Raw genomic sequence first — 23,061 nt, forward strand, 5'->3', positions numbered from 1 at the left:
AACTCATCACAAAACTACTGGGAATCGTGCAGGCAGGAGGTGAGCATCCCCTAATGCGATAGATTTTCATTGCAAGCATTGACATCTAAGCCACACTGCACTAAATTGAAGATACCCTGAAGAATTCTTTCTGTGTAAGTACTACCACAGAAATAAGATAACCCTAATTTCAGAAAAATTTAATTTCTTTTCAGCTTCATTGCACAAGACATATTTCCTTATCCAGTAGCCAAAGCTGAAATCTAGAAATGTTGGAATGAAAATGTAGAAATCCCTCTAGGACACCAATATGTCTGTAATTCAGAAGGACCAACATAGCATAACATTGTATATCTACCTATTTCAGCTACTGCCTTAATACACCCATGAATACAATACAAAAGTGGAAGGAAGCAAGGTGAGTAGCTGCACTTTTTCTCCAGTGCACAAAAAAAGCAGAGAAACAAGATCCAAGAGTTAATAATGTCAGTGTATTGGCTCAGAGCAGGCAGTGTGGCATTTTCCCAAAGGAAGTTTAATCTGATATATTTTCTGTTTGGAACAACCCAAATTATTTTTCAGTAATTCTTGTTGCCTGGATATAAATATGTTTTTCAGCTCAGTTTGACACAAAGAGAAACAGAAGAGTTGGAAAAGATGCAAGGCAAGCCCAGTAAAAACAGACCGTACAGAAAACGAGTTTGATGTCCAAACAGTTCAGCTTTTGACAGAATTGTCATGAGCCAATTCTAAACTCTAGCCTTAAAAACAACAACCAAGAAGGCCTAAGGAAAATTTTAAGACCTGATTAGATGGAATAAAGTAGAAAAAAACTTATGGTGTATTTCATGATTTCTATAAGATAATGGGCTTGCATCCGAATTTTTCTCAAAGAGATTTCAACTTAGATCAACTAGCATGATAAAGTTACTCTCCAAAGTGACCATATTATTCCATATTGATGACTCTTAAGCAATTTAAATTGGAGGAAAATTATTTTTGAGGGGAAATGTTTATCTACCTTTTTAACTACCTTTTTACTATTTTCTTACTATTATCTTGTCTGGTTCTTTGGGCAGTGTTTTCAAAGAGAAGCAACTCCTGGTGTTGCAAAAAGTATGATATTATAAAGGCTGTTCCTGATTTTGTTAGTAGGATTAGTAGCAGTGTAATATCTGTAGTCCCTGGCCAAGGTCAGGCCAATCACAGATATTCATTATGAACACACATACAATTAAAAGAGGGTCCTCTCCCCTAAGATTTTCAGTCAATGGCTTTCAGCATGACTGATGGGACAGGCTCCACATGACAAGCCTATCCAGCACACATAACCTCATGAGTATGTTCATATATTTTGGTTGTATGATGAGGGAGGAGCAAAGACATTTCTCAAAAAGAAATCAGCAATGCACAAGCTTGTTGCGGCAAGCCTTTCTCTTCGGGGACACGGCTCTTCTCTGGAGCTCTCTTGCCGTCCCTCTCCTCAGGCATCTTCCTCTCTTGTCTCTTCTCTTCTGACTGATTCTGCTTCTGGGAGCATGCCTTTTATCTTGCCCTTCAGCCCCCCCCCCCCCCCCCCCCCCATTTCCGGCTGGGGCAGGCCCTAATTAGTGAGCACACCTGGGCTTAAGCTCCCAGTTCATTATCGGCGACACCTGAGGACCTGTGGTTCCCTCTACACAAGCTCCCAGAATATATTCCACTTGTGCTGCCCATATTTCAGAGAGAAAGGTGACACGAATAGTTCTGGAATCCTGCATCTTCTGTCCAGTCACAAATCCACGGGGATTCCATCATTAAGGCCGCTCAATGGATGCACATTCAGCCACGTGACAGCCAGGGACTACAGTGCCTCCAAGAAAGTAGCTGGGAGCAGGATGTCAAAATCACTCAAAATACCAGAGGGACAATGACTAGACAGATCTTTGCAGGAGAGGATTCTGGCATCGTTTCAGATCATACAAAGAACATGAATCACTGATGATGTCTGCTGCAAAAACTCCCAAAACCAGGATGTCACAGTGGGGCATAAAAATGAGAGTGCAGCCAACAAGACACCCTAGAGTTATCCCCCCCTTGAAATGTCCACTCAGAAATCCTCTAGCTGTATTCTTGAGTGAAGGTTGGGGGATCACATCTCAAGAAAGACTGGAGCAATAACTGGAGTTAGCAACTGTGAAAGACATGAAAAGAGATTGGTCTTAGGAAAAGAAGGCAGAGAGGGGCTGTAGCAGACTGGTGGGAAAGCAGCTGCTTTCAAGAGGAAATAATTTGTTCTCTGTGTGCTTACTAGACACAACAAGAAGTAATAGACTTAAACTGCAAACAAGAAGATAGATATTAGGAAAGTCTTAAAAGCAACGAAACACTAAATGAATAAGCAGAGGTGGTCATGAAATCTTCATCCTCGAAAGGCTTTAAGAAGAGAATATACAAACATCTCCTTTTGACACAGGGATGACAACCTCTTGAGTTTCTTCTGGCCCCAAGATACCATGATCCAGCCTATTCCTCATCTCTGCCTGGACCACTGTTAGGAGATATGAATCAGTAGGGAGCAGACAAAATAGATTGTGTAAGTCACAAATAAAAACTGCAATAACACCATGTCTCTGCCCACCTCTGTGAGGGTCTCAGGAGAGAAGGCAGAAGGAAGAAGCAGAGTGAGCTGGTCTAGAGGAGAAAGGCAATATTTTGAGTGATAAACTGGTCAGTGCTTACCTAAGTAACAAAACCTAGTTTAAATCTACCAGCAGAGCAAAGTGACAAATTTCTAACAAAAAATCTTGTGGTAAAATTACAGTGCTGAGGAGAAGGCAGGAGAGGAGTTCTTCACTACTAGGAGTAATGTAAAAGGAAAGACAGAAGTGAAGAACACAAGGAATGCTTTATTAACTGCAGCTCAAAGCTGCACAACTTTTTTGCTCTGATGGCATTCTGTAACCTACAGAGAAGAAGGTAAGATGCAGAAGGACACTTTCACAGAAGGATAAAGCATCATGAACAAATGCAGGAGATTCTGCTCCTCTGATTCTTATTGTGACACTTAGTTAAGGCTGATTTCCACTCTAACAGATATTTCTACCATTTTTTAAAGGCAAAGAAGTTAAAAAGAATTTGGTTTGCTTATTTGTTTACTTTCTTGTATCAGACTTTCAAAAGAGTTTATTTAAAGCAGCCTTTATGAGGGTATTTTTAACCCATTTTTTCCCTATTTGTGACCTTGAGCAAACTGTCCAGCAGCCAATAACCAATATACCAGAAAAAAACCCTATAAACTCCAGAAGGTAATAAAAATTTCCCTCAACACAGATATCTGCTACTGCTACTAAACCAGAAAGTACTTCTATTTATATTCAGTGAGACTAAATAAGAAAACCACAAAAAATTCTCAGCTTGTAAGGAAAATAATACTGTCCTGAACATAAGTTAAAACAAATTGAAATAAATCTTAATCAAAGAGGTTGCTGCTAAATAGCAGGGTTCAGGTTCAAACTACTTCAACAGCAAAATCAGGAGTCATCTATTTTGTTATTCAGCTTCCATTCACATAGTAAAGGACATAACTAAATGTAAGAAGGAATATCAATGATACCTTGAATGCAAATGAAAAATTTGAATATAGTTTTTAAGCTGTGCCCCTTTTTTTCAAGAACAATGTGTTGAATCATTTAAATGGAAGGAAAAATATCCCCAGCAGCAGCAGATAAATAGAGTAAACCATATCAATGATCTAAATGCTGCTTGCAAGTCTGTAACCAGTAAGAAGCATCAAAACATCCCTGTGACATATGCCACAGCAGCCCACAGTACCTCTGCTCAAACCTGTTGGTGTTACATCACCCACCCTAACACATCCCCAAAAATCATGCTTCCTAACCTGCTGCTGCTGCTACTATTTGATGTAAATGTGCAGCCCTTCAGCAAAGTGTCCAGTGAGCCTGCTTGGGAAGTGCCCAATGAAGGTTTATAACCAGTTTGCTGGAGAGTGGTTAGAGTACAGGCTGAGGGTGTGGAAGGAAAACCAGGAAACAATCCATAAGAACTGTGAGTGGATGGGGAAGGTGGAAAATGAGAAGTGGGGGATCTTAGACAAGATCCTGTGTAGTGTTATGGGGTGTGAGAAGCACTGCACTTCATTACACTGGGAGAACATCTCTGCATGAGCCTGGGGGAAAGATGAAAGGAAAAATTCAAGGAATAATATTAATTCAGTATATCTCTGGTCATTGAGTTTATGACTAGTTCTGCTCCGTACTTGGGAACCACAGACATTTCTCTTAAGACAACTATCTGCAAAGGCTGAATAGGAATAAGAGAGTTTAGTTTATCCTGCCTACTTTTCCTGAGTCTGGAAAAAGTAAAGACCCTATTAATTCCTCCTAAGTAGAACATTTATTTCCCAAATTATGAACAGTCTGATGCCTTACAAATGCTCTCATTTCAACAATGCTGAATATTTTGATATGTATTTATGAGATAACTATTCATAAAAACATCCCTCTTTTACTAATTTGTACAGGGCAATTAAAATGTATCAGTACATAATTGTTGGTCATTATGGTAATTTTCAAACGTATTTGCAAATACTTTGGAAACAACAGATAAAGAGAAACCCACATTGCAAACCTGCATTTTCATTCTGAACCATGAAATTCAAAAGCCCCTGTTTGAATACCATATAAACCCCACCATCTTCATGCTTACTTCTCTTCAGTGTTCCAAAAAGACATGTAACTTGCTGACTGGATCATTCTGTATGTGCAGGTATATACATACCTTTATAGGAAGTATAGGAAGCGAGATAGGTGGATGTGTAAAGTTACTGAATTATGAAATACAAATGAATCAACTGCTCAACACTCTGTTTCTTATCTTGGAAAAGACACCAGACACTTCACAAAGTATCAGTCTGAGAGCAGAAACAGTGAGACCCCCTTCTACATATTAATTAACCAGACACAAGGAATACTGGCCTAAATTAGAACAGATATGTAAATCTATATAAGCACACAGCATTGCCACCTACACATTGGCTTATTGATAAACATCTAGGATGAGATATGAAACAAAAAAAAAAATTTTTTTTTTTTTTTTGGCTTGAAATACTACTTACATTTGACATCATGTCAAAATAAAAAACCAAACCCAACCAACCTAGATTAAAAGACTGACATGTAACAAGGATAAAAGGAAATAAAAAATCAGAATAGCAAAATCACAAACACTGACGCAGACGCATCACTCACTTCCAAGGAAGAAAATAGAGAAGAAAGTTTACGAAGAAGATTTCAAGCAGTGACAGAGGGATAAGTAGCAACTTCATCAGTCCATAAAGTGGACTCATTAGTCAGAAGATGCCATTTTGTCATCTAAAAAGATGACTTTAAATTTTCCATTTCACAGTGATCAATAAATGCACTAGCTGGTCCATACCATACTCCTCTGATGATCAGACTAATCTGCAAATCACAACCTGGGACACTGGTAACTCAAATTTGATGAAGTTGTTTTACTTAAATGAAATTTTTACTATCCTGTCAGCAGAATAATTAGCAAGCTTTCTCCTCCATTCAGTAGTCAAAGGACTGTTAAAATGAGGATGATGTGGCTCCATCTGAGTCCTGCACAACCCCACTACTACAGTGGGGTGAGACTTCATGGACTCTAGGAGAGATCAGATGTCCTGTCAATCCTTGAAGTTTGATGGAAAAAAATACTGGCAACTTTGTAATGAATCCAAGGGCAAGCAATATTCCTGCCTCCCTTCTTTCTTTCTTTCTCTCTTTCATGCACTCCTGTGTATCACAAGCATTCTGTGGGACAAAATTTGCTACAGAGATACCACAGAAAAATTACATTGGGTGTAACCCCACATTTTAAACCTAATAGAAAACCTGCATGTGGCCAGTTTAGAGGGATGCTGGCTACAATACATGTTGACACTCCGCAAGTCCTCTGCACCAGTTTAACAAAAGACCCTTCCTGGCCTTCAACTGTTTTAAGCACCCTCCAGTGCAGCCAGGGTCTGTACTTTAGCTACAGATTTCAGCTGAAGAACTTTCCTCCTTTTGTCAATGTCTATTCAAAATTGCCTTTCAGCTTCATTTGCAACCCTCAGATAGCTGCTGTGTCCTCCTTGTTTCTGTTTGTTTCTATCATGAAGACAGGATTATAAAAAGACAATTAAAAAAAGCAGCAATATTGGAAGAATTTGAAGATATAGGCTCCATTAAGTCTTGCACATGTACAAACATTTTCATTAATGAAAATAGGCTTCAGAACAATTCTGCTCATTTTCACTTAATTGCTGGCTAATGGGGTCTCTTGGTGTGTCATTGTGTGTGTTCTGAGGTTCCTTTCTCCAGAAAAGATAATACAATATTCTGAATTATCTCAGATAAGCTATCAGGACTGACAGTAAGAGACACCTTACAGTAGTGTCTGACTTTTGGCAGTAGAGTAATTTGAACAAGTGCCACAAAAATTCCCATTTACTCCCATTATTTACCACCAATTTTATGGCTAATTTTAATTCCTATTACAGCTCTGTAGTGCTTTACCACAGAACAGACATTGTTCTTAGAAAGATGAGGGCAGAGGGAAGGAGGAAATACTCAGCTTGTAAAGGTCACTAAGTGAGCAGAATAAGGGAATTCATGGAAGACTTACTGCAATGATTAAATACTTATTATCCAGTCAGATGCACTCTGCAAACATCTTACTAAGGCTTAATTTTAACAACCTTGCTCAGGCTGCCCTAATCATAACCTTTTTTTGATGTACAAGTATCAAACATTTTTTGTACCTGAAAGAAAAAGGTAACCAGCATTTAAAAAGCACATTTCAATATTGCTGATATTACTGTAACATGCCTAGTTGTGAACCTCTGCAAACTGCTATAGATGAAGTACTTTAGCATTGGGGCTGGACTAGATGATATCCAGAATTCCCTTCCAACCTCTACTGTTCCTTGATTCTAAAATTCTGCTGTTTAAATGCTACTTTGTTAATAACATTGTTCTTAGCTTGAATCTCAGGCTTTAGAAGAAACTTCTGAGGGTTACTGAGCAAAGAACAATTTGTAGTGGTTCAGTTTTGGAGACGTGCAATGATCCTGTATGGTCTCTTCTAATAATCTATAAGATGGTAATATCATTATACACTTAGTGACCATTGCAGCAGTTATCTCTATGAAATGCCACTATCTATATAGCTGTTTTGTTAAATCTGGGTAACGGATACCCAGAGGGTCAAAACAGCTCCTGACCCTCCAGATGGTTAAAGACTCTCAGCAGTACAATTGGAATAAGCCATCATTATTTTAGTCTCTTGCAAAGCAAATAGTAAAAGCAATATTTTTTTTCAGAAAAAAAGGCCCTTTTCATAATAATATTAGCTTTTAATAAAGAAACCCTAATTTTGATGCTTTAAAGGCAGAGGCAATAATTTCTACTGCTTCCGACACAACCTATTTGGAATTCAGAACAACGAGGAAGGCAATTAACTGACATTTTTCTACATAATAATATAAGTTAGGGCTCTAAGGCTTTGTCTACACTAGGGAAATTTAGATGAGTTTCTCACTGTGCTTGACACTGACTTGGCCAAGGCACTGATAGGAATACGCAAGGTCTAATGCAGACAAACTCACAGCCTCAAAAATTGCTATCAGCAATTAAGGCTTTCTTGGAACAGAACAGGAATAGCATTCACAAGTATGAATATATCTATACATGCAAGCCAAACATTCAGGGGGAAGACTCCCTCCCTCTTGAAGGGAAATTTATAACAAGCCTATTGTTTCACCAAAGATGTTCCCAAATGTCAGTGTCTTTCCTTAATTCTTTTACTTTGTTAAAACCTCCATGTCTTTAAAAATATATTTTAAATTTGAATAGTCTACTCTTGGACTTTTCTTGAAATTAAGAATTCTTTATAATACTACTTTTGAATAAAATCAGGAAGTTGAATGCTTCAATTCTTTTCTGAGAATGTTATTTTTTTATCAGCATTTCTGTAGCGTAAGTCCCAAAAGATGCTTTGTAATGTGATTTTCTCACAACATGGATCTGATTCTCTGATGTCTATCATCACACTTGGTTATTATCTAAAAGCTACTCCTCCACCTGAATGGCACTTTTAAAAGAAACTTTTTCTATTTAAAAAATAAATCATTAAAACATTGCTGGAAGGAATATGGTTACAAATGAAGATATTGGCAGAAATCCAATGTTATTGGGATGGTAAGATATTCACACTAGTCCTGCTGCCAGTGGTGATTAATTAAAAGCTGTTAAGACACCTGAAGCTTTAACAGTTCATGCAATATGATTCCCACTGCAGAGTGAACTGCTTTCACTCACAAGATATTTATTGGGAAACAGAAAGACCACTAGAAAAGAAAAAAGAAAAAAGTAAAAAGAAAAAGAAAGGAAAAAGAAAAAGAAGAGAGAAAAAAAGAGAAAAGAAAAAGAAAGGACAAACCATGATAGCAAAGCTCAAAGACACAAAGATATAAAATGTCTGTGGTTTATTTATAGTCCCAGACTTGAGTTTGCTGGTTTGCATACCAGGAGAGGTGATTTGTGTCACTACAGTATAGTTAATCAAGAAATCCCCACAACTCTGATGATAGAACTGCAGAGATCTGAGGCTAAAACCCCTGTGACTACAGAGTAACAGAGGGATAATGGAAACACAAATGAATGCAGAGAATGTTAAAGCTGTCAATGGAAAAGATGGAAGAATGATGAAAATGACAAATACTGAAAGAAAAAAAAATCCTCCATCCCTTCACAAGTTTATCTGTCGGTGATACAGATTTTGTTTGCAGCAGATGACTCAATGTCCTTGCAAACTGTAACTGTGTAGAATTTGAAAATTATGAATGAAGACATCTTCCCATAAGCATGAAAGATTTAAAATTATTTTCAGCTTTTGCGTTTGCCTGAAGCAGTTTGAATCCTAAATTATAAAATGAACACTCTTAACGAAGTCCAGTTCCTATGCTACACAGAGATAAATCTTTCCTGTCAGTCACACATCCTGCTGACACCTGCTCTCCAGATGTAGAAGGAGCATCACATTGCATAATAAAAACCTTTTGTATTGCCAATAATATATTTTCACACAAATAACATAAAATTAGATTTCGACATCCTTCTATGTAACTGACAGAAATTTAGGACTGATAAGACACCATCTTTAGTGAGGCTTGACTATACAAACATCAAATTAAACTGAAGTCAAATTGGAATGAAGAAAAACAACTGCAAAACACCCACCTTACAGTCTGTGTGCGAGAGAAAAGATAATAGGTGCTGCAGGAACAGAGTGCTGAGTTTTCTCTCCAAAATAATGTGATGCTCTAGAAAGCCAGTATGTAGTTCTACTTTATGTAAAACTGATAATGTGAACTACAAGGAGCAATCTAGGTATCAGGACATATATAAACATTGTTGCTATTGCACTGGTTTTTGGCTCTTGGATCAGAGAATGCGTGCTTCTAACAATCAGGTTGTTAACACAGTTGACCAACAAAAAGAGTCCAAATCAAAGTAAAAAGAAAACAAGCAAATATCACTTTCTGTGGGCACTTATAATGCTTTATATACTTGCCCCTGAATAAAGTCTCATATTTTCAGCTGTTTAACTAAATTTTTAATAAACCAAAATAGACCAAATTAGGACAGTCCCTAAAGTGAGCCACTAAAACTGTTTCATTGGTCAGAACCAAAACACAGATTATGTGAATCAGATATTTTTACTTATTTTGTAATGTACTATTTTGACAATTATGTATCAATTGGATTATTATAATATGATCTTAGCTCCTTTCTGCACTCTTTGAAAGTGACTGGAACAGACTCGAAGTATGTATAGTTTTTAAACATCAGGCAGAGAGAGCAAAGGATAACTTTAGTTGCATGTAACTTATCCTTGAGTTTAAGAAAATAAGTCTAAGACAGCACACTGGTAAAGAGATCACAACTGCACATTTGGTCTACTTACTTATGTAGGTAACTTTGTTTCTAGAAAAAGAATACAACTTCTACTCCCTTTTAAAAGCCCATTTTACCTTAATGCAAATTTTCACTCAGGGAGGCAAGCTAAAAAATGCTTTAGTTTCAGTTAGCACAATAAATTTTTGATAGACTTATTGAGATTAAATCACTTATATCCCAATTTGTGTCTCCACAAATTGTATACAATTGTATACCTCACAAATTGTATGCCTCACACAAAGTGTTGAAATCCTCTAAGGCCACCCTGGAAATAAATAAGTTGTTGACCTTAACTATTTCCTACTATACCACTATTAGTTTAATAGTGGTAGTTTAATACCTGTTATGTGATATTCAATCAGTAAAAACTTCATGACCTCTCTTTTAGAGAATACCAGCCACAGAGACCTAGCTGCAGTTTGTTTTGCGTGAGAATTTCAGAGAGGACAGTCTTGTTAAAACCCTTCAGCACATGTGCACTTAAATCTCACAGGGCTAGAGTGTGCTGCTTCTCCTCGAGCTTTGTCTTTGACAGGGAGAAAAGATGACACGAAGGTTCACCCACTCTGATGCCTTGCTCACCCTTCTTAGCATCTTGCATACATGTCTTGGGACCACCACAAACTGACAGGGCTTGAAGACTTCCAGTCTGAGGCCAAGATCCTGCTCCCCCTGCCCTCAAACTACTGGTAGGTGGCACTTGAGAGAAAAACTTAAGACACTGGGTGGACTCTGGAAAACTGGATTTATTTCCTGGTTTCACAATGGATCTGCTGGGCAACTCCCTGTACCTTGGTACAAAACCTCCTGCCCCAGACAAAACTGTTTTGAGAATGTACCTGTTAATATTTAACAGATGCTGTTCTAGGGCTCTACTTCAATGGGCACACAGTGTGGGAAGCAGATCAGATCTCAGGATGTTTTTTGCAAGTAGAGCTATATATCATACCAATGGACCGCAGATTCTATTTTCTTTCACATCATCTTTTATGCCTTGTGCAATCAATTCAGGCATTTAGTATTTCTACTGCTAGTATTGCATGTCTATTTCCACAAAATTTTTCCCTGACATTACAGAAGATAAAGCTATCACAGTTATATTGATTGAGCAGACATCTACATACGTTTTCCATGACTATTATGCCAAGAAGGTAGAGGAAGGGACAATTTAACTAAGTAGAAATGGAGAAATACAGAAAAAGAAAACAGGGAGACAAGATAAACCAGCCAGACCTGCAGCCCAGTAGATTTCTAAATGTCCTGTACAGTTTCTGTGACCAGCTCTCCAGCTGTCAATTCAGTATTTAAACCTGACCATGATCCTTGGCAAAATTAATTCAACAAACTGGAGCTACATGTATCATGTTGAAACATATGCAGACCTTAATACACAGATGCAGGAAGAAAATACACCTTCAATTTGACAAGGAAACACAAAACTTTAGGTAGTATACAGAAAAGCACACCAAGCAATGATTAATGAGCATGTGCCTAATGAAGTGGCTTCTAGTGGTGGAACGAAGCCTCCATGCCTAATTAGCAAATATTAATCTGCTTTAATTAACCAACCTTAAGGAAAATTATTCTATAAAATAATGGCTTAGAAAAATTAAAGTGAATACTACCCGCAGACTATGCAGAAGATTTTTTGGTAATCATATGCTGCTGGCAGTTCATCAGATTTAACAAGGTAGAGCAAAAGAAGAACTGACCTCCCGAGGACAGATGATTCTCTTGGGACGTGGTGCCTCTTGTTGCAATTGATACACTGTCAAAAACAAAAAAGTACAGATCATTAGAAGATGGCAACATATACAAACTTTTATTCAGATGAGTCTTTTTAGCCAGAGGCTGCAGAAAAAAATGCAAATGTAAAAAAAAAAAAAAAAAAAGCAGCAAACTGAGGTCTTTCAGTGTATCTAAGTAATTTATATGAAAATTGGTTGTTGACCTGCGAACTAACAGAAGTGGCAATTGGTTTGACTTTTATAAGTATTATCTCCTTTTGTACTAGTTATTGCATTTCCATACCAGGGAAGATTAGCTAGAAAGATTTGTTAGGTATATTCTAGGGATAAAATCTCACTTTTGTATATACCATGCTGTAACAACTCAAGAACAAACTGAATATAACATCAGTGGTTTTTCTGGATAGGCCAAGAAAAAGTTCAGCACATTTGAAAGGGTTACCACAATCTCATAAGTTATTTCAAGATTTGCTAGCAATTACTGACAAGCAAGCAAACATTCATTTCAGAGCAATTATGCCCTATTCAAATGGCTCTGGATCAATTCCATGAATATTCTGAGGGCTGGAGGAGAGAGACCTGAGGATAGGGGTAGCTGCCCAACCCTGGGCCCCAGCCTCTTCACTGCATGTATTTAATGAGATCCTCTCCTTCCTTGTGAGAAGAAGCTGACATGCAATGACAGTAATCAATTCCAGTGCAGACAGACTGTCTCTCTGTAACTCCAGTAAAAATCCCAGAGGTTTGGATTGCTTCCCTCGAGACAGGCCTTCTGTATGTTGACCTTCCTGTATTTGGAAAGATCATGTCATGCCTATGAATTTTTTTTAAAGACCGAGTTTCTAGGACAGGGCTCTTCTTAATGCTTCTGAAGTTTAGAAGTGTGCCCCAAAAGGTGGCAGATAATGAGAGGAATATAAATGCTTGTAGGCTTGATAAACACAGAAGCCCTGTTGCACAAAGTGGGTTGAAATGGCAGGTATTACTCTTCAGCACCCTCTGCCACCTACTGCACCTTCTCTTAAAATGAGGTGAGGCACCCAAGTTTGTCACTATAAGCATGTGAAAATTCTGAGGGCTTCTGTTGTCTGCTACTGTCAGAGTGAAAAAAAAAAGAAACATAACCTCTCCTTTTCCCAACCCAGCCTTCATCCCTGGTTCCTTAGAGGGGCATAGAAAGCAATTTTATAGTTTCTAATATGCCATAATAGTTTTAATGCATGTGGATGTGATCCAGCTCCTTGTGCTAAAGCATTGCATTTAACCTGCATCGTTCAGCACTCCCAGATCCACCACTACTTTTGCATAAGATTCATGATAACTTCTGGTCTTTCTTACCTCTTGCAATCGTGCAACTAAGAATCAAAGCCTTTCTTTTACTCTTTTGTGATCAAAAGACTTGTATATAGTAATAATGAATTATATGCTCCCTTAAATGTGCAAGATGAGAAAAATGTCCCCAAGTAACAAGCATGGTTATCATGAATGGTGGTAATCACAGAAAACATCGTGAACAGGAAACAGTTTCCTAGGAAAGATAAAGAATTCAGATTTGGCCACATCAGCTATAAACTGAAAGACATTAAACTGACAGAAAGACAACCCAGTGGAACTACTACTACAGAGAGATGTAGAACCACTAGATTAGGGAGAGAAGGCCGATGAAGAACAGCCAGGACTGAGAGCCACCAGTGGCATCATGCTAAGGGATGCCAAGCAGTTCATCGGGAGACAAACAACAGAGAAGAGACACAGCAAGGCAAAAGTGGAGGAGGTAAAACAACAGCGAAAGTGCAGTTAAGTGAAAAACTGAGGAAAGGCAGTATCTCACAGACTAAGGTATTAAGGAGCAAGGCATGTGTGACATTACCAAAAGCTGTGTTCTCTAAAAAGGTTCTCTCGTTTCTGCTTCAAATGATTGCTGTATGAAAGCCTGCTAATGGGCTACGAATACAAGTGCAGTATTATGTCTAAGGTGACTTGAGAAAAATGTGCCCTACAGCTAAGTTCCAATGAGCACAGACACCTCATTAAGTGACCTCATTTTCAGAAGTGCTGAACATCCTGCAGCTCTGCCCGATTTCATTATATACTATTTCTGAAGAGCCTCACACTCTGGCTCACACTGCTGAGACCCCAGCAGAGCTCAGGGGACGGTCAGAAGTTCAGAAAGCACATACCCCTCACTTACTTGCTTAAACGACAATCAATCCTTGTCTTTCTGCCCCATTTCCTTCCTCCCTCCACCCCCTAAAAATCTTAAACGAGAATCCAATATATAAGGATATGGGTTAACTGAAATAATAAAAAACCACACATTTTATACAGTGGTAAGCAGTGATCAACATATGACCCAGTCTATTCCAGCATTTAGGACTGACAGGCAGGCTAGAGACAAACCCACTGAGATTTAAAAAAAAAAAAAAAAAAAAAAAAGATGACATTTGAAAATAATGATGCATTACTATTTTAGCCCTGAGAAAATGAACCTTATAAGAAGTCAGCTTCATGCAAAAAGAAAATGTATTATTACTGCTTAGAGAACACACTGGGAATAGTTTTTATTCAGCATTAGATGCAAACAGAATACATGGTAATACTACACACTATATATTAGACCAAAATGCAGCACTGCAATAGAAAAATGCAGGAGCTTTTACCTGGACCTTGAAAACCTTTATCAGTTTCATCATTCAGATAGCTTGCCAGCATTCACAGTATCATAATCATCTGAGAACTTATAAAGTTATAAAAAACTTTAATTTCTTATTGAATTTCTAAGGGAACATTTCTTTGAGATATAAAGTAACTAGTTAGAATATATATCTCTTTTGTTCCTGCTAAAGGACGAGTCTTGTCTCATGGGATGAATAAGGAAAATTCTACAATAAGTTTTACAAAGAACAGTCTAATTCTGAAATCTGATCTGTCTAAGAAACAAAGGGTTGATATGAAAAAAACAACACTTACTAATTTTCTGCCAGGGAAGAAGGACTGTCACCAATTTCTTCATACTTTCACTCTGCAGTGTGTCAGGAACCCAAGCCTTCTCCTTTAACTCACCTATGACTGGTGTTCAGTGATGCTTCAATGGAGAGGAAAAATTCCTATCATAGCTTTTATAAAGCAGAAAAGAAACACACTGCCTTCTCTCTGAGAATGTTTCATGGAGTTCCTTAGTTTTACCTCCTCAGCCTCATCTCAGTCAGGCATTTATCCGCATGTTGGCCTTGAACAATAAGGGCTGTCCTATTTCTGCAGGATTACTCACATGCTTAATTAGGAACCTAAGAGCGTCGCTGATATAAAGCCTTTATTTCTAACAAAACTGAGTCTCAGACACTGTGCTTATTATTTTATGAAGGGCGGAAGGCAGAGAAGCTCTGTGAGGAGCTGAAACATGTCATCAGGTGATGCTCTGCGTCTTACTGCATTGCTTCACACCAGCATACTGATCTTAAATAATGCAAATAAACACTGAAGTGGCATTGACACTAGGCTTGCTTATCACATGCCAATCTGAGCAGTGGTGAAAGGAGAAAAAGAGGGGGTTGACTTGTCGTCAAAAATCAAGCATGTAGGTGCTGTCACTGAAAGTCAAAAGTGACTACGCTGTTTCTGCAGTCAAACAAATTTCCTACTCGTCACACGAAGTAGGTAGGATCTTTGCTTCTGCTCTATGAAGGCAGTGAAGCACCAGAGCAGGCTACCCACAAAAGTGGCAGGGTCTTTATCCCTGAAGGTTTTCAGGCCTAGGCAAATAAAAGCATGGAGCTGGCAACCGTTGTCCTTCGAGTGGGATGCTGGATCAGCTCATCCCAGAAATCCCTGCCAACCCATATGTCTGTGATTCTTACCTTCCTTTCTCTCCTACCTTAGCAATGGTAGAAAGGCAAAATGCCATTTGGTATAAAATTCCTAACATACAGCAGGCTACAAAAAGAAATCTGTTATTTGATATTCATTTGTTGTTCTGTTACTCAAGGTTAAATGCAATTAAATCCACAGCCTAGAGATGGCTGGTTGCTAGTAACTTTCCAGATTTTTTTCCCCAAGTCCATTCCTGGTAACATGAAATTACTCTAGCCATTTCTTTTATTCTCTTTGTCCCAGGGCTATCAGGAAAAAAAGTCTGAAAAACCTTGTGAAACCTATGTACCTTGTAACAATTCTTCATAAGGAAGTAAGGATCTTCTGCATTAGAAGTGCCCCTCTTTTCCAAACACAACTGAAATAAGCATGTACATTATGCCAAAGGATTAGCCTGGAATTCTGAACTGAAATCAGTTCCACTGTGATGGGGTTTTTGCCCATGGATATGTGCAATACTGTTTATTTGAATGCTTTGCCTGCATAAACAGGAAAAACTGCCTTTGTTGAGTACGACTGAAGCCTTGATCATGACGTTAATAAAAGGCAACATAGTGCATCTAAATTTATCCAGGACTTGAAAAGAAATCAAAATTATATGTAGGCAAAGTATCTTAATAGAATGTTAGCAAAAATTAGAAGTTACTAGCTAAAATACACCAAAAGTAATGGTTAAATAGGCTGTAAACACAATCTGCTAAGAGTCAAATAAATACACTAAGTTAAAACTGTGATGAAACAGGACAGTAAATTGCATCATAGACTAATGCTATCATTCCACATAACCTCTGTAATTAATTTACTAGATTGGGATTTTTCTAGCAGAGTAAAGAAGCATACATTATCTAACACTGCAATAAAAAATGTACATCTGCAGCTAAGCAGTCTCAGCAGTAAATATCTGTAACCTTAAACTATTTTAAGCATTTTGGAGCTGTGTAATTTTCTCCAAGGTCACTCATGCATGGGGCTCAGATGCTGAGGCTATGACTGTGTCATTACCACAATATTGGCATCCTGCATGTATCTCAATAAGAAATTATATTCTTATTCTATTAGTCCATTCTGGGTTTTTTTAACTTTAAAAAAAATATGCTATGAGGTAAAAGTAACAGAAGTTTTTCACTGCCTGCTAGGATCTGTCTGTTGCACTAGTGGGGCAACTAAGAGAAGGTAAGTAAAGGCACATCCTTAATCCTTGACTTTTTAATGAAAACATCTGTCATTTGAAATCCTGGTCTCATAAGTGTCAGTGGGAGTTTTTCCATTGATTCTGAATTAGCCAGGTTCCCCTTCTAAAAAAACCTGCTCCAGTGTCTGCTTCTTTCCAAGTACCCAGCAAAGTAGACTCCAACTTAAGACAATATTGCTAACTTTAAAGCAGGGGTTTTAAGTTTAATGTAAGTTTAAGGGTTAAAGTTTAATGTATAAACTTTAAAGTTTTATACATTCAAAATACTAGAAATAAAAAATATTTCTCTAGAAAACGGTGTTCCAAAAAGCAATTTTTTGCAATTTAATGGCATATGCAAATTTGGTTGAAAAAAATCCCAGTCCATTCTGAGGCAGAATGTCATTCTCAGGTAACATAGGGTTGATGTCTTTGAAGTCAGCAAGGTAGTTTAATGTGTATATAAATGAACTCAGCAAGTTTATTCCAGTCTTTAAAATTATACATGTATATGCCTGTAACTACCATGATCCCTGTCTTTTTGTAGTTCCATGTTGGTAATGGCACTGTACTGAATTTAAAGTTGCCACAATAAAAGAGACAACTTTTGCTTAGGAAAGTTCTGTATCTGAAAACAGAAAAAAACCCCAAAACCCTCAGCACCCAAAGCTACAGTTTCATTAAAGCTTCAGTAAGGGTTTAAAATAAAAAGATCAAATTGAAAGGCTAATTTTAATAAGGGTTTTAGAAGACAATGTCTTGTTCTAGATCTGGACTACTTTATTAGAAAATACATTTGAAATAAAGCAAAAAGGGCATAAAATATGCACTTCTGCACTGCACTCCATGTAAATTATTTTTCTGAAGGAAGACAGGAAGGTTTAAAGAACTGATAATGGTGCCTCCAACTTCTACACCACCACTTCAACAATCAGTTTTTACTGCTAAGGATCAAAAATACTACTACCTTAAAGTGATTTGGTGACCCATATAAGCAGACAAGTATACTGAAGCCTGACCTTTAGTAAACACACAAGGCATTAACCTCTACCTCTGGAATCCTTCCTGAAAATCTCAGCAGAGAAACCATGAAACTCAGGATTTGTGCTCTTGTAAGGCAACCCAGTCGGGCACTTGAAACCCTGCTGCACTTACTCCACAGAGAACCAGAGAAGCTGAGGTTTTGCTGTTGTTCCATACAGCAGTTTTTACTAGCATCTAGTACAGTTATGTCTTTTTCTCTAAACAAAGAAAAAGATTTAACAGTGACACCTTGGTAAGGTACTATGGTTATTCAAATTTCTCATATACTCACAGTATGATTTCCATATTGGAGGCTGGTATTCTTCAGCATCTAAAAGAGAAGTAAAAAGAGAGAAAGAAATCAGTCGATTGGTCACTGGGTAAAACTGTCAGCATATGTTTTTCTGCTGAGAGACCTCATCTTGTCAGCAAAATTCACATTTCTTTCCCAAGAGAGATGCTAGCTCATTTACAGCACAGTTTCCAACGTGAGAGAAGAATATAAATTTCAGCCACTTGTGGACCCCACTAGCTTTTCCCAAATTATTAAAAACTAACAGGAATTAATTTGCATATAGTTTCCTGACTCACTAACTTTTTTAAAAATAATTAGCTAGACTGGTAACTACATTATTTATTTATTGCACTTGGCCTGATAAACTAACAAATCACTACTGGTTTTCCATCAGGCTTATAACCGCAATATTAAGATTTCAGAAGGAACATCAATGAACAACATGTGCCTTAGCTAAAAAGATGCACAGCTCAGGCTGAACTCCCATGCACAGACCCAACAGTTCCAGCAGTGAGATTCAATTACACTTCTTGAACCCACTAGTATATGTAATTGGCATGTTTTCCAGAAACTGCGTCAGCAAAAATTATAATAAAAAGTTAGAAAAAGAAAAGACTGCCAAACCTTCAATCAGAAACAGACAACTATTGCCTTTATCGACTGAAGGGGCACAAAAAGAGCTGGCATCCTCTGTTAGTGTGAGAGTTATACAACACTGCTGGACATTTTTGGCAGGGGAAGCAGAGCCCTTGTAGTTAAAAATGTAAGTTTTTAGGGTCTGTTCTAAACCCCCCCACCCTGTGCTCACAGCCCAGCAAGCAAAGGGCTCTCCAGGTTTGGAGGGCACAGAAAGCAAAAGGTCACACTCCACAGAGAGGTTTCCAGCTCTCTGCAACAAAGGCTGTTCTTCAACCTCCAGGAATCCCAGCTGAGGCCAAGCTTGAGTGGTAGGAGTTAAATAAGTTACCATACACCAGCCACAGAGGGTGTGGTACTGGGTACCCAGGCTGGCTCTAAACTGCCCTGTTGCCAAACACTTTGAAGAGTCATTTACAGGGCGTATGTCATTAACCTCCTAATACTGTGCAAGTTAATTAAGGTGTTTGGTATTTACTAAACTTTTACTTAACTTATGCTAATGTAATTAAATTATAGTTGCATAGCTCATGCTCCTGGTCTATTTATATACACACAACCACTTTATATATATCCTGCAAAAGTTTGTTTACTAGGAATGTTAATCATTAACTACCATCTGCCACTTTTAACTACATTGTTTAATAAAAGGACAGATCTAGCAACCATCACAGAAAATGCCTGGAATAATACCTGGGACTATTTGCAGATGTATTGATTGGGAAACCCTTTCAGTTCCAGTTTCAACCATATCTACTTCACAACTTCAGCAACATTCGAAGCTCCCAGAGTGACAGAGTTATACGGTGCTGTGGCAATGTGTGAGTAATTAGCTTGCAAGTTCATTACACAGAGGGATTATTTTAAATTATATGAAGCTATTTGTGAGATCAGTAAAATTTATTCATGCAAGAGCTGACTATTTTTTTTTCCTCTCACATTACAATGGTAGTATAATATTACTATTTCTTTTTCTGTACATCTGTTGCTCCACATACAGTTTATCCTAACACAGTAATATTGTGTATTAAATTCCTCTGCCATACTTCTTCACTACTGTAAGAGAATTTCCAAATTTTCTTGTTCACTTAATATATTTTTCCAGTAGGAGAAACCTTGATATAGTACAAATATCTGATCATCTATTCTTGTGACTTCAGAGAAGGAACTAATAGTGGGAGAAACAGTGAAAAACCAACAAGTACCAGCTTCAGTTTTCCATATTAATTAGAAAGAGCACAGTAAATTGAACAGTGAAAGCTGATCTACAAGTGGCCATAAAGGGCTTCATTAACTTGAGACAGACTGATGGTGTGGAAACAGTGCAGCCTAGGTGGAAAAAAAATCATCCAGGAGATAGTCATAAAACAAAACTCCTAATGATTACATTAGATTTGTCACAGTTATGAATCTGTCAGCCCAGGAAAGAGCAGACAGAACCATTCCTCAACAGCTAAAATAATTCTTAAGGGCAGTACACTCGGAGGAAAGCCACGGGTCACAGGCTCCACATCCACGCTTACACAGCACTGCAACACCCTCTGTGGTCCCTTCAGCTGATAACATGTCCCTAAATCACAGGGAACAAAACTCCGTATCAGTAATAGTATTGATACTGTTTATTGTCAAGCTCTCATGAGTGGCATTTGATGGCATCTATTTGTAGAGAAAAAAAAAGAACAATTGATTTAAATACAACCAGGAGACAGATGTCAAGCTTAAGGATCAAGAGGATGTTTAAGGGAGCCCACATACACACCTTTTGCTCCCTTTGTGAATGGAGGCCACTGGGCCCAGACCAAACATGGACCATCTACAGCCAGAAATTAGCCTCAGGACAGCAATTATAACACCTGAGTGATGAGAGAAATACACTGACTCTCCTCCTTGTATGATACAGTCTTAGGACCCCCATCCTGGATGACTCGATCAGATTGAACTTCAGCCCTTCTTACATCAGGGGTCAAATGAGACAAATCCTACCCAAGCAGACAGATTACTACCATTTGCCCTTTTATGTTTCTTTTCTTTAATTAGTCCTCTTTTTTGTTTTTTTAGTAGCTGTACTCATTGAACCATTCTCTACTCTCCATCAGTAGACTTAATACAGCAGCTTCACAGAAGCTTCATATATTAGTTTGGCTGCTTGCCTCAGTTACTGTTTAACACCTCAACTCCAGCAGCTTCTGCCTTCAGTTCTGGTCATGGTAATGGTCTCAGCAAGGACCACAGACCTCAGTTTTGAGCCACTTAGCAGAAATCAATCAATCAATCATCAATCAATCAATCAGACTGGGCACAAATGACAAATGCATTGATATCTCATTGAATTATATTCCTACTATGAACTTTCTTCGTAATGTCTACCACAACTGTGACCGGCAGCATGAGAAAAAGGGATCACCAAGGCAGTCCTAGGTGATAAGACAGGGTCTCTCCTATTGCTGTTTTTTCCAACAGGTCACACTCTTAAAGTGTTTTCTGGTCTGAATTCAGAAACTGAGCCAGCAAAGGCTGAAAGCAGTTGTCACAAGAGAAACTCAGAGCACAAGATGAGTACCAGTTCTGAAAAACTCAGGAAAATGTCCCAGGGCCTGCTATCATACACCTTTCCAAGTCTAGAGAGATTCCCTGTACAAAAATTACACCTTTCTGAGTCTAGAGAGATTGACTGCAAAAGAACTACAGAATGTCCAGCTTAGGTCTTATTATTTCAAGTCTTACCAATACTGTATCAGAATTGACCTTAACAAAACCAGAAAACCCTAAGGAGTACTCACTGAAAAGACTAGAACTGACAAAAAAAACATGAGAGCCTTCAACAAATAATATTACAAGCACTACTTTTAACTAAAGCCTTTGAAATGAACCCATAGAGAAGGTTAATATTTGTTAGACTTTAAAAAGTAACTAGAAATTAGTTATATGCCAAACAGGATGGCAAAAGGAATGGTGAGTGCTGACTCCTGTGGAATATTACAGCTACCAGAAGGTTTCTCACTGCATGCATAATTGACATGAAAAGATACTGGAGAAAACTGTCAATCTGAAAATGATACTGTGGAACTGGAAAGAGGGACTATGGAAAATCAGGTTAGTTCTTCACTTTATTTGCTTTACTCTTCACGGAACAGAGAGGATGAATTGAATCTTAGGAATAAAATATTTTCATAAAGCTGATGGAGCACCCTAAAGCTGAGTAGGTGTAAAAAGACTATGCTAAAGGGAGTACTGAAAAGCTGGCAATGTTTTAAGCAGCCAGATAAAACTACATGAGTTTTATTTAAAAAACATGAAAACATAAGATTATTCCTGTAAATAATGTATGGTAAATGGTTAATACATTACTCAGAACCATTCTTAAGCAATTTCTGAGAAATGGGCTTACATTAATTGTACAGTAAGCAAAGTTATCCACGGACTTCAAACCTTGTTCTTCACTGTGTCTGGCTCTGTACCAAAGGTGGCACCTTTCTGGATGTAGTTGTGAAAGACATTGGAATGACTGAATTGCTTTTCACTACTTCCTTGTACTTTGTGAAGATTGTCACATAATGCCCAAGCTTGTGGTTTTGTGCTACCAGCACTGGGACTGATGTAGCTAAAGCAGGTCTACCTTATTAGATACCAAATAAGCTAAAACTTTGATTCTTCTGACTACCAAGACTGGTAATGCACTGGAAAAAAAGAAACTCTGTTTTGCAGGAAAGAACAAAAATTATGCTATATCAAACACTTCTGAGTGATAAGGGCCATTTTTAATTATAATGGGAACACTAAAAAATATACATACTGCAGCTATACACCATACCCAGTTCTAGATATTCTAAAAAGTACTAATGTTCCCTATGGTAGTAAAGAGCTATGCAGACTTTATGAACAGCAGGACAGATACCACAGGGGGATCATCACTCTTTGCCAATTTCTTCATAGTCACTATGAAAGAGAAGAATTTTTTTTTCATTTTTCCCTTTGTCCTTACTAAAGGATTATAAAAAATACTCCGCAATTCACCTTGGAAGAACTGCCTCAGCCTGGATTTTCTGCCACTATTGTCTGAAGTTCAGACTTCCTTTCCAGTAACAACTAATTTTAAAACTTTGACCTGTGTGTGCAAGAAAAGACACTTATGTGTGAGGAAGAGCCAATTTGGAAATTGCTGGTTTACTGGCAGCGTGCAGATAAATGATTCACCAGATAAACAAGTCTAGTTACTAATTTCTTCACCTTCTATTGCTATTTTCAGGATCTAGACTAATAATTATGACTATTTTAATGCCTTCTATGCATTTCCTTTAAAAAGATTTTTCAGTTTCACCATATACACTTTCA

At 37.9% G+C, this 23,061-nt stretch overlaps 1 protein-coding gene across 1 annotated transcript in view; it reads right to left on the reverse strand.

Annotated features, from left to right (window-relative positions):
- CHN2 (chimerin 2) overlaps positions 1 to 23,061 on the reverse strand; it is a 165,644-nt gene that overhangs the window by 79,220 nt on the left and 63,363 nt on the right. Inside the window, exons 2-3 of the mRNA XM_071735599.1 lie at positions 18,091 to 18,129; positions 11,699 to 11,754 (exon numbers count right to left, since the gene is read on the reverse strand). Coding sequence (XP_071591700.1) covers positions 11,699 to 11,754; positions 18,091 to 18,129 — 95 coding nt within the window. The remainder of the gene's footprint in view (positions 1 to 11,698; positions 11,755 to 18,090; positions 18,130 to 23,061) is intronic.

Source organism: Heliangelus exortis, chromosome 2, assembly GCF_036169615.1.
Source record: "Heliangelus exortis chromosome 2, bHelExo1.hap1, whole genome shotgun sequence".
NCBI classification, from domain to species: Eukaryota; Metazoa; Chordata; class Aves; order Apodiformes; family Trochilidae; genus Heliangelus; species Heliangelus exortis.